The following is a 10,754-nucleotide window of genomic DNA, read 5'->3' on the forward strand; positions in this document are numbered from 1 at the left end:
AAAGGATCATCTGGAAAAAGGGCCTGGCTTCAGTAGTCAAAATTTCTATATTGCAAGCCAGAAAGCATGCTGCCTTAGAAATACTGCAGCTAACATTAAAGATGAGACCAGAGGAATGCCAGAAAGCAAAATTAGAATTCAAAATGACCTTAAAGACCTGACAAAGAAAAGGTTTGACATCAGCCAGATGAAATTCAGTCAAGCCAGGCATCAAGGGCTATGCAATAGGATCAATCTAGTCCAAGGAAAAGGGAATGTGAGATGAAACGGGCCACAGCTTGGTCAGGGGAGTACACAGAGAGCAAGCCTTCCTCTAACGGCAGAGAGGATGATATTTGTCACTTGCTTCAAGAATATTTGCAGCTCTGTTCCCATCTTCCCATCCCTGAATGAGGGGAAAAAAAAAAAAGAAAAAAAAAAGGGCTCCTGCTTTATTGTAGCAGCTATTTTCAAAGCAAGTACGATACCTGCCAGGCCACCAGGTTAACAGTGTGGTCTCCACCTCAGGAAACAAGCGCTGTGGCCAGGAAGAAATTCAGTGTAAAGTGCCTGGCTTTTGCCCCTAGAGCTAATGGTCAGGAAAGCAGGAAGAAAGCCAGGTCCTGCAGGAGCTCACGGTACCCTCTCAGCTGAGGGCAGCCAGCATGTGATTCAGCAGCTGGAAGTGGCTTCCTTTGGCTGTTCCTCAAGATCCTGGGCCTGACAAGAGCCAACGCAGATGCCGTACCCCCACCTAGGGGATGCATTCACTCCTCTGTCCCCACACACCCTGGGCAAGTGTTAGGAACCACATCGGTGCCACAGAGGGATTCACGGTTAGGGGATGAGGACAGTTCCCCCTAGCTTTTCCCTGCCTGTGCGTGCTGTGCCTGCCAGCCCCTCTCTTTCCTGCCCAAGCAGCTGGCACAAGCAAGGGTGGCGGGGACAGGCAGAGTGCCAGGACCGACAGCTGTCATTAGGGCTTATATGTAGCAAACCTCCGCTGGGCTAGGAATAGCATTGGGTGCCAGGTTTCCCCACAGCACATGGCTCACAGCCTATGCCAGCTTTCAGAGGGAGCCGCTTCCCAAAGGATGCTGTGACCAGTGAGTGGCAGGCTACCCAGGACAGCCCTGGAGAAGGGCAGCCCTGTGGCCAGCTGCAAAGCCTGGCCACCACAGCCAGATCAGTGAGAAAGTCCCATCTGAACAGGGCACAGGTCAGCACTGCCAGCAGAAAATTCTTCCATCCAGCACCCAGAAACCGTTCCTACCTCCCAGGGCAGAAATGATGAGGTTACCCTGTCCTGGAAGCAAGACTGCTGTTCTGCAGCTTGGATGTAGAGCCAGATGCAGAAGGTCTTCGTAAGTCCTCTGCGCTAGCAAAAAAGTTTGATTTGTTTCCCATTTCCTCACTGGGGAAACGTCTCCAAAGCCCACTCAGCAGCTGCCTTTTGGCAGGGTTTCCTAGCCTGGAGACCTTCTGTTCTGCCATAAGCCATTTCCCCTGCTGTGGCTGGTTTGCCCTCAACCTCTCGCTCCATTCCCAAAGCTGCAGCCCTCTGGTGTCCATGTCCCGCTGCCTCGACTCAATGAAATGCTGAGGTGCAGCATGCCCAGCATGCACAGGGGATCCTCGGTCCCCATGGCCCCAGGGATCTGACCATCACCCTGTGTTCGTGGGTCGGGGGAATAGGGTACCACTCCAGCCCAGCCTCCTCAAAGACCATTAGGCCATCTAGCTTCTTTGCTCTCTAGTCTCCAGCCATTGCCTAGCAATTTCCAGGGCTTTAATCTGTGTGATGGTGCTGGTAAGCCATGGTGGATACCTCGGCAGCCGTGTACAGTGATGCAGGGCTTTGTCTTCCCACAAATACCTCCCCCCCCCCCGCCCTCAAGTCTGCTCTTCCAACATGCTTGGCAATTTTCCCTGCCTTCCTCGTGATAAAGCTTTGATGAGCATGGGTAATTTATTGCTATTGTCTAGAGAAGCGCACCAGGTATGACATGCAGTTTTAAAATGCTTTCTCTTGCTGCTAGCACTTGGCACTCCTCTGAAGTAGCTGTTTCTCCAGGACATCTCATTTCCTCCCTTGCTTCCTTGCTGGTAAGCATCCAAGTCCTAAGACTTTTGGCTTGGAGCTATGTCTCCCTGATCTTCTGTGCTGCTAACTGCCCCCAGCTTTGTATCTGATGTCCCATAGCCTACGGCACGTTGTCATTGTACTGGCTGTGGTAAGCGGATCTTCTGCTTGAATTTCACCGCTGCAAAGCACAGGAAATCACTGGCTCCACCACCCCCAGAAAGAGTCTGCCACTCTCAGAAACCCTGCCAAGGTGTTCAGTGACCTTTAGTTTTACTGCCCAGGAAAGCTAATGGCAGAGTGCAATGCCCAGGCTCTCTGGTTTTCCCACCAGTGAAGCACAGCATACAGGCTGTCCCACCTGACAGCCGGGTCCTATGGCCACTAATGGAGCCCTCCGGACGCTGCCTGAACTGGCAGCTGGCTTACTGTCCCCTGCCTAGGGCTCCTGCTCTGCTATTATTTCAGTCCACTTACAGCAGTTGGGGGTTGACGTGATTTTCTTTTATGGGAGATGTTTGAAGTGCTGGGGTTTGATACAAATGTCATGGCAAAAATAAACAAACAAAAAGCAAACACACACCCAGAGCAGCACCAAACAGTATGCATGTCAGACTGTCAGCACCGCAGGAGGGCAAAAGAGCCACGTGGGTGATGCTCTCTGTTCCTGCCTTTCCAGTGTACTTGAAGTACTGTTGCACCATTCCCTTTCCCAGAAGGGCTCCTGCACACCTGAACCATGACTTACCCTAGCACTGTTGTCTGGGTGAGGCCTCTGGGGTCTCTCGTCTGACCTTCTGCTCAGGCCAGGCTATTACCAACACTAAGTCAGAATGGCTGATGGCTTTTTTTGAGCTGAAGCTTGGGAACCTCTCAGGATGGAGACAGAACCACCTCTCTGGGAATCTGTCTCAGGGCTGCACCTCCTCCTGGGGAGGAAAAACTTCTGCCTCCTTGGGTATCTCTTAGGCTTATGTCAAAACCCCCAAGCTTTAGATCATCCTTGGCCCAGTTATGCTAAAGGCTGCCATCTCCCCTGCCCCATGCCTGGCTGTCTTAGGGGTGGCTTCCTCTCCCCTATAGGACAGAAGAGAATGGGAAGAGGAGACTTTGAGGCCTGAATTACTGGATCCTCTCTGCACATGGAGTGGGACATGAGCTGGGACACAGGCCACATGGAAGAGTTCATTCTGGCAGGGATCCATCGAGGGATGTTGGAGATGAGTTTCACAGCTCTACCACTGCCACGGTCCAGTCCAGCATCCGGGAGGAGCTAGCGCATGCCAAAGTGCTGGCCAGCTGCAGCGCAGCAGAGAGCCCAAGGTATGAGGTCCCTGGGCCAAACTCTGCTTTGCTCGTACCTGTGCTTTGCATGCCCTGTGGTTGGCTTTTTTACTAGCATCGCCATGCCAAAGCCCATTAGTTTTGTCTCCACTGGAGCAACGACTACCTAGAAAGTAGCTATGGATGGTATCAGGATAGCACACTGAAGGTGTGCCATACTGCATGGGGCTGATACCTTGCCAAGAAAAAAAAAATGTTTTCCTTTCATTTGACTAGTTTCTCTGACTAATTTGGGAGAGTCTTTCCTCGAAAGGGGGCAGGATCCTCCTGCAGAGCAAGCCTCTGCTCTCCAAGCCCCAAAACTGGGCTGTCCGCTGACTTGCAAGTAATGTGAAAGCGAGATGCAACTATCCTTCCAGATCAAAACGTCCACGGAGTTTGCAAATATGGCATGGGGATTTCCTACAGTCAAGATAGAAGTCCCACCCCCTCCCCCCCCGCCATGTACTGATCCCATCCAATCTCAGAATAAAACTCCCATAAACTAACTGTTTGGCTAGCTCACTCATCAGAATGGGCGTGGAGCAAAGCTGTCTCCCTCCCAGCAGTTTCTAATGAGGAAAGGTTTAAGTAGGTCTTTTCTCATGTCGCCTTAGCCATGCATCCAGAGGTGCGACCTGCAGAGAGCGGCTCAGATAGAAAATATGTAAAGGCACAGTCACAAGCCAGCCTAGCTTTGGATTCAGACCTTTCACCCAAGGAGAGAGCAAAGTACATGTGAGTGAGTCACATTTACAGTAAATGGATGAACCCCGACACCAAGTATTGCTTTTGCCTTTCAAGCTGCAACAAGCTCAGTGCCCACACGCACTGGCTTTGCCTTTAGCTTCCAAGCTCCCTGGCCCAGGAGCCGGACAACCTGTGATTTCCACAGCCAAACATAGGTCTAACCACTGTCTTCTCCGTGACTGAAAAGGGCTGCCAAACCAAGCAGCATATCAGGCATCACCAAAACCAGGCACATGAGCTTCATGTCCAAACCACTAGCAACCACTTCGGGACCGGGTTGGACACAAATAGAAATAGCTGCAAAAATGCTTTTTATATCATTCTCTGAACTGAAAGCAAAGACTCAGAAGAGGCACTGGGCAATCTGGCAAGTTCAAATGCAGCAATTTGGAAGTGAGAGAATTGAATAGATGAGTGCATACCTGGAGGGCATCTAATGACACTTTCAACAACTCATTCCCGTGATCTAGCTTGACTATTTCTCTGAGTCACAGCTGGGCTGCAGAAAAGGAGCAGGAACCTCAGCCTTTACTGATAAATTTACTGCTCCCTGCAGGCATTGTGGAACACTGCCCCCAAATTGCACAGGTGTATGTGGTGCCATGACACCAAGTTTTGAGCAAGGGGAACAGCCAGAACTCCGATGGGCTGTGGCCTCGGGCATGATAAGCAACTGCCGAGTGAGCCCTGGAGGGAGATCCACCAGCACGGGGCTTGCAAGCCCTCGCCCACCTGATATGGCCCTTCGTTTCTGATAACTCCTATGATGGGCAGCCTCAGGGCTGCCATCACCACCACTGGCAGTCTCGGGGTGGCAGATCAATGGGTAACTGAAGATCTAATAAGTCTATTTGCAGAAGTCAAGCCCCAGAGGCTGATGAGCCGGGGCACGGGTCTGCACGCAAAGCACTGACCCTGCTGCTCAAGCCCTGGGGAGGATACGCGTTTGCCTGTTCCTTGTTCAGCTGGTGAGGAGGGACCAGGGGCCCCCGTGTTGCCCAGAGGCTGATCTTTAGTGTCCCAGCACCAGGCAAGCACAAAGGCAGCAGTGTGCCCAGGGAGGAAGTCAGCAGCCCGGCCAAGAGAAGCTGATTGCAAATGCAGCTGTTTGCACAATGCGGAGCGTGTCCTGGCTACATCCGCATGCTGCCTGGGCTATGGCACCAAAGCAAGGAGAAGATGGCAGGAAACCCTTGCTTCACACTCCTAGAAACGCCCCTGCTCAAAATCCTAGGTGAAAAGCAGCAAAAGGGAGCTGTCAGAACGGAGTCCTTCAACCTAGGCACCTATCTAAGGAGAATTCCCTGTAGGACGGAGACTGCAGAGAGGCTTAGAGAATGAGGCCTCAAGCTGAACAACCAAGCAGGGGCCATTTGAGCCATCCTGTTTTACTTTTGGCCTGAGACATTCAGAGTTTTAGCAGAGAGGTTAAATCCAAAGATGGTAAATCCCAGGAGTCAGGCTGAAGAAAAACACCATCCCCAAGGGGACCTAGCTCCTGTTCCCAGCTGGTCATCCTTCCTAAAGGAGGCGGGACACAAGGAGCTGCCAGGCTCTGCAAAGCCCTTGCAAATTATCCTAAAGAGAGAGAGGGTGAAGGATACATGGCCAGGCGCAAGCTCTGTGCCTTCCAGACACTTGCCAGGCATAAGACCCAGGCAGCCCAGGGAAGCACAGAGCACAAACTGCTGTTTGCCACATCCGCAGACCCAGCAGCCATGTGGCTAAGCGTTCAGCCACGGGCCAAGGCCACGTTGAACCCAAGAAGTGCTCAGGTGGCTTGGAAACGATACAACTGGCATCACGAGAGGGGATCCAGCCTGTGCAGGACAGGCGCTGAGCCGGCTCCGGCTCCCTCTCCAGCCTCGCAGAGCCCCGCTATCTCGCTGTACGCGACACAGGCAAATCCCCGGGGTCAGCGGGATGTAAACAGGAATTCCCAGCTGCAGGCTCTGGCTAAACAACCCTGGCCCCAGCTGCTCCCAGCACGGCAAACAGGATGCCTAGAGGTCCTGCTGCTGCTGAAGGAGATGGGCCCCAAGGGGAAGGGGGAGCAAGCAGCCCCCTCGCCAATACAGGCCCCTCTGATTGTAGTGTCACAGACTCAGCAGGAGGAATGAGCTAAGGAGCACCAACCCTTACCTACCCCGTTTGCCCGGTGATGCTGATGGTCTGCACAGAAGTTTAGGGGCAGGGCTGCCTTAGTGCAAAGAGGCTCTTGTCCTCTTCAGAGCCATGGTTTAAAAGCCCAGCTGGTCCTGGGAGTCCAGATTCCACCAAGGATCACAGAGGAAGCTTTGGAGACTGCTGCATGAGTGTTTTCTCCAGCTGTGGCCACTTGTGGAGTATCGGGAAAAGCCCAGTTGGTGTGATAAAGACGTAACCTAAGAGCCACCGATAAGATCTAGTACCTGTCCTCTCTGGGGTGCTGCCACCAGCAGCCAGAAGCAGACACCTAGAGAGGCAGAGAAGAAGGTGAACACATGGCAATACTGCCCCAAATGTGTTCCCAGCCTCCTACAACGTGGTGATCTCTGAGGCTGGAAGTGGCAACCCCACACTTAATAGGCCATCACGGATTTCCGCCCCCTTCCCCCCACCCCTGGGAATCAGTCCTATGCTCTGACCATCCTGGCTTGGATCTTTTCTCACTAGCCTTTGGTCAAGGCCTCTTCCTGCTCCAATTTACAAAGTGGGATTGAAAGAAAGAGAACAGCACGCCAACTAGATCGTGCCTGGATAAAGTTTCCATCGCTTTCCTAAAGACATGGCTTTGCCAAGGTAGGAAAAACTAAGTCATAGCCTTGGAGAAGTAGGAAACACCAAGTAAGGTAGCTCTCCCCACCCAGCAGCCAGGGAAGCATGGGAAGGAAGGCAGTTCCAGCCAGCCCATGTTATCTCTAAGACCAGATGGCTTTAAATGCTTCCCTAGAGCTTGGAAAGGGCCAGGCTCTGCTTTGAATTGCTTTTCGCATCGACTCATTAAAAAGTAAAAGGGAAGAAGTGAACAATCTACAACTTCGTGGCATCGGGAAACAGCTCTGTTAATCCTATTTCCTTTGCTGAGCTTAGTCAGAGAGAGCCGTCGGGGCCAAACCACCTAATACGCTTATTGTTACCCTGCAGTAAGGATCCTTGGGTACCAGGCCAAAGGGGAGAAACACCCTTCGGTCATTACCAATAAACCAGAAAGGCCCAGGTTAAACCTGACGCTGGTACTTCATTGCAGAGCTCCCAGTGCCCGACATCTGCTCATCTTCCCCAGGCAGGGGAGCCAGGCAGTGCCCACCTGCCAAACCCAGGCCCATAAGCTAAGGGGAAGAGGGGCAGAGCATTACTGGGAGAGCAGGCAAAAGGAGCCAGAAACCACCCCAGGCTGGGAAGAAGCTGCAGGGAGAGACGCAGCACTGTCTGGCCCTCACATACGGTGCTCAGGCTCACCGTGCCACCTGGCTGGCTACCAGTCCTTTCTCTTCACCTCCAGCTCCTGCAGAGGGAGAACATCGTCTCTAAGCCAGCTTGCACCCCACATCCAAAAGGAAAGAGAAAACCAACCTCTTGCAAAAGCCAGGATTAGAAGATTTGAGGCCATTTCCTGTTGCAGTGCCTGCTCCCGTGGCGGGGGGGGGGGGGGGGGTTATGGGGCAGAAGATGGCCTTGCAAGGTAGTGCATCAGGCAGGTGGCATCTGGCCAGACTAGCGGCTTCAAGGACAGTGATGGATGGCTTGGCATGGGGTCAGCGTCTGGTATGGGGTACAAGTTAAACAAGTTAAAGCCACAGAAAGAGAAACAGCAACTCCTGGCTTGTCTCTCAAAAGAATTCCTGAGTGATTTGGCACCCACAAAGCCAAGGGGCTCCTGAGGAAGAGGATCTTGAGGAAGAGCTGTAAGACAGAGGACCTGGGAAAGGCACTGAAGAGTAGCCTCCACCCGGCCCTTGATATAGCTAAGGACGTGCAGCCACAAGTGCATAGATGCTGTGTGGCTCGCATTAATCATTCCAGATTAACCTGCAGAGGATGCTGCCCTCTTTCGGGGCCAGCATGACTGACAGAAATTCAGGGAAATTTGGCGAGGCCCCAAGCCTGGTGCTTTCACAGGCCAAACAAACAAACCAACCAACCACATAAGGGACCTCAGAGTGGGATGATTTACTCACACCTCTCTCTGTGGACATCCCAGAACCTTTTCCTGCTGAGAGCTGGGCTGTCGCACCCATGGGTGACTTCCGAATGTGGGCTGGGAGGAGACTGAGCTCAGTTACAGCCCCAGAGTTTGGGGAAATGCTGGCTGGGATAAGGAGCAAGGAAGTGAAGGGCAAAGGGCTAGGAAGGTCCCTTGGGCCTAGGGAGGCCCACAGGGACCTCATCAGCTTTGAGTGCTGCCAGCATTTCATTTTAATTAATGATTGTCATAAATTAATTCAATCGAAGTTGATTAAATTAAATTGGAATTTATTTTAAGTTCCAATGTATTCACGTGTAATCAAATGTATTAATTTGAAGTTCAGTGTATTAAATAATGGGGGGGGGGGCACCGTTTCCCCAGCAGGGAGGAAAAAGGGACAGAGCACAGGCAGGTCCCCGGCGGGGGTGCTGAGAGGTCCCACCACCAGCTGCAGCCCTGGGGTTGCTGAGTGCCCCCAAGGGCACAGTGGAGACCAAAGCTCTGGCGGCTCCCTCACGCCTGTGGGCCTGGCTCTGCTGCATGAGGGTGCTGCCACCCCCAGCAGCCGGGGCTGGGTGCTAGCCAGCCCAGCCCGCAGCGGGCTCCTCCTTGCCTGCACTTCCTCCTGCCAGCAGGCACCTCCCCGCAACCCCAGCTGCAGCGAGCGGGTGGCCCGGTGCCTGCTCTGCGCCCCTGCCTGCTTCCCCAGGGTCCTGAAAGCTGCACGGTCACGGGATACCGCTACCGGCACCGAGCAACCCCAGGGCACGAGCAAGATCCCTGCTGTGACGAGCACCAGCAGTGACCCCTCCTCCTCCTCGTGCTTCCTCGGTGCCTGCACAGACCGACCTGCTTGCTTGCCGCAAGCGGGATTGGAAAACCTGCACCGGAGCCGCTTCACCCACCTCCCAGGCATGCGGACGCCGGCAGCAATGATCGTGGGGCTGGTGCTGTGTCCCTGCGGGCTGCTGCTGACGCTCACGGGCACGCTGGCGCCCAACTGGAGGCAGGTGAGCCGCATTGCCGACCAGCCCACCGACCTGGTGCTGGAGCAGGGCATCTGGGACGTGTGCAGCGAGCGGCAGAGCAGCCACGTGCGCCTCTGCGGGCAAGCTGATGAGCTGGGCTACTTCGAGCAGACGCCTGTGCAGGTGGCCCGAGGGCTGATGCCTGCTGCCCTGGTGCTCACCCTCCTAGGCCTAGCTATGGCCACCCTGGGGGTGCGCTGCTGGCAGGAGGAGCCGCGGCACCCGCTGGCTGGGGCAGCGGGGCTCGTGCTGCTCCTCTCTGGGCTGCTGAGCCTCACGCCCGTCTCCTGGTACAACCACGAGCTGTGGGCGCTGCCCGCGCCAGCTAGCAGCACGCTGGCCGTGGGCTACAGCTTGGTGCTGAGCTACCTGGGCAGTTGCTTGGAGATCCTGGGGGGGCTGGCCCTCGCCCTCAGCTTCCACCGCTGCTGCCAGGAGCGCCGGGCCCTCAAGTCCCCCCCCAGCCCCACGCCAACGCTCGGGAGCCCCGCCGCCACCAGGGCCTACCACAACCCCATGGACACGCTGCAGGACGAGCGAGACGGCCGGAGCTGGAGGAGCACCTTGCCTTGCGACTCCGACTTTTAGCCCCGGTGCGGCAGGCAGCAACGGGTGCTGGTCTGCCCGCCAGGCACCGAGAGCAGCGTGGGCTCCTACCTTTCTAGGCCGTAGCCTAGTTTCTAAGGGCAACTCAGAGCAGACTGGAAACAGCCCAGGGAGCCAGCTTGCACAGTTGCAGCCTCCTCACAAGCGTGCTACACTCCAGACTCTGTGACCGCACCAAAGCTGGGCTGGGTTGAGGACCAGCGCTGGCTCCAGCCTGCCTGCTGCTTCCCTCCGCGCACTTCTGGGTTCAGCACCCGGCACCGCGCAGCAGCTTGGGCGAAGGCAGCGCCGGCATGGCTTTCAGGGCTGGGAGGAGGGGAGGGGAGAGGAGCACCTCCCGCGCACCTCTCCGCTCAACTCTGGGCTGTGCGACTACCGAAATAAATGGAGAGGAAGGGGTTTGTGCTGCATGGGGTGGCCATGGGCTTTCCGCCAGGTGGGCTGGGCTGGGGGCTGGTGGGCATGGCCAGCCCAGCTCCCCACACTTCACCTGAAGCAGGAGGGAAAGGTCTGCAAGGGGACAGGTGTTTTTTGCAGCACCTTCCTAAAGGACTTTTCCCTCCATGGTCACAATCAGCTCAGGAGGTTTCTCCTACCTCAAGCACAGCCATTTCAGGGAGCAAGAGATCTCAGAGACAGAGGAAAATAACATATACTTCCCCCTGCGAGGCAGTAAAACTGGTCTCACTGGTTTGTAAGGGACACTCAGAGAGCAGAGCCGTGCTATAAAACCCCTGCGTAACAGGACAAGAGCAGAGCCAACCTGGCTCTCATCCTGTATCGAGTTTTCCTGGGGGAGGCTTTGCTGTTATGGACA

At 54.8% G+C, this 10,754-nt stretch overlaps 1 protein-coding gene across 1 annotated transcript; it reads left to right on the plus strand.

Moving 5' to 3' along the window:
• Positions 1–8,934: 8,934 nt before the first annotated feature.
• Positions 8,935–10,578, plus strand: CLDN23 (claudin 23). Its single transcript, XM_068940977.1, has one exon. The coding sequence runs from the start codon at positions 9,218–9,220 to the stop codon at positions 9,917–9,919; it is 702 nt and encodes a 233-aa protein (XP_068797078.1). The 5' UTR covers positions 8,935–9,217; the 3' UTR covers positions 9,920–10,578.
• The last annotated feature ends 176 nt before the right edge of the window (positions 10,579–10,754 follow it).

This window comes from Struthio camelus, chromosome 4 (assembly GCF_040807025.1).
Source record: "Struthio camelus isolate bStrCam1 chromosome 4, bStrCam1.hap1, whole genome shotgun sequence".
Classification (NCBI taxonomy): domain Eukaryota; kingdom Metazoa; phylum Chordata; class Aves; order Struthioniformes; family Struthionidae; genus Struthio; species Struthio camelus.

Coding starts and splice junctions, on each gene's coding strand:
- CLDN23 (XM_068940977.1), top strand. CDS start 9,218: ATGCGGACGCCGGCAGCAATGATCGTGGGGCTGGTGCTGTGTCCCTGC.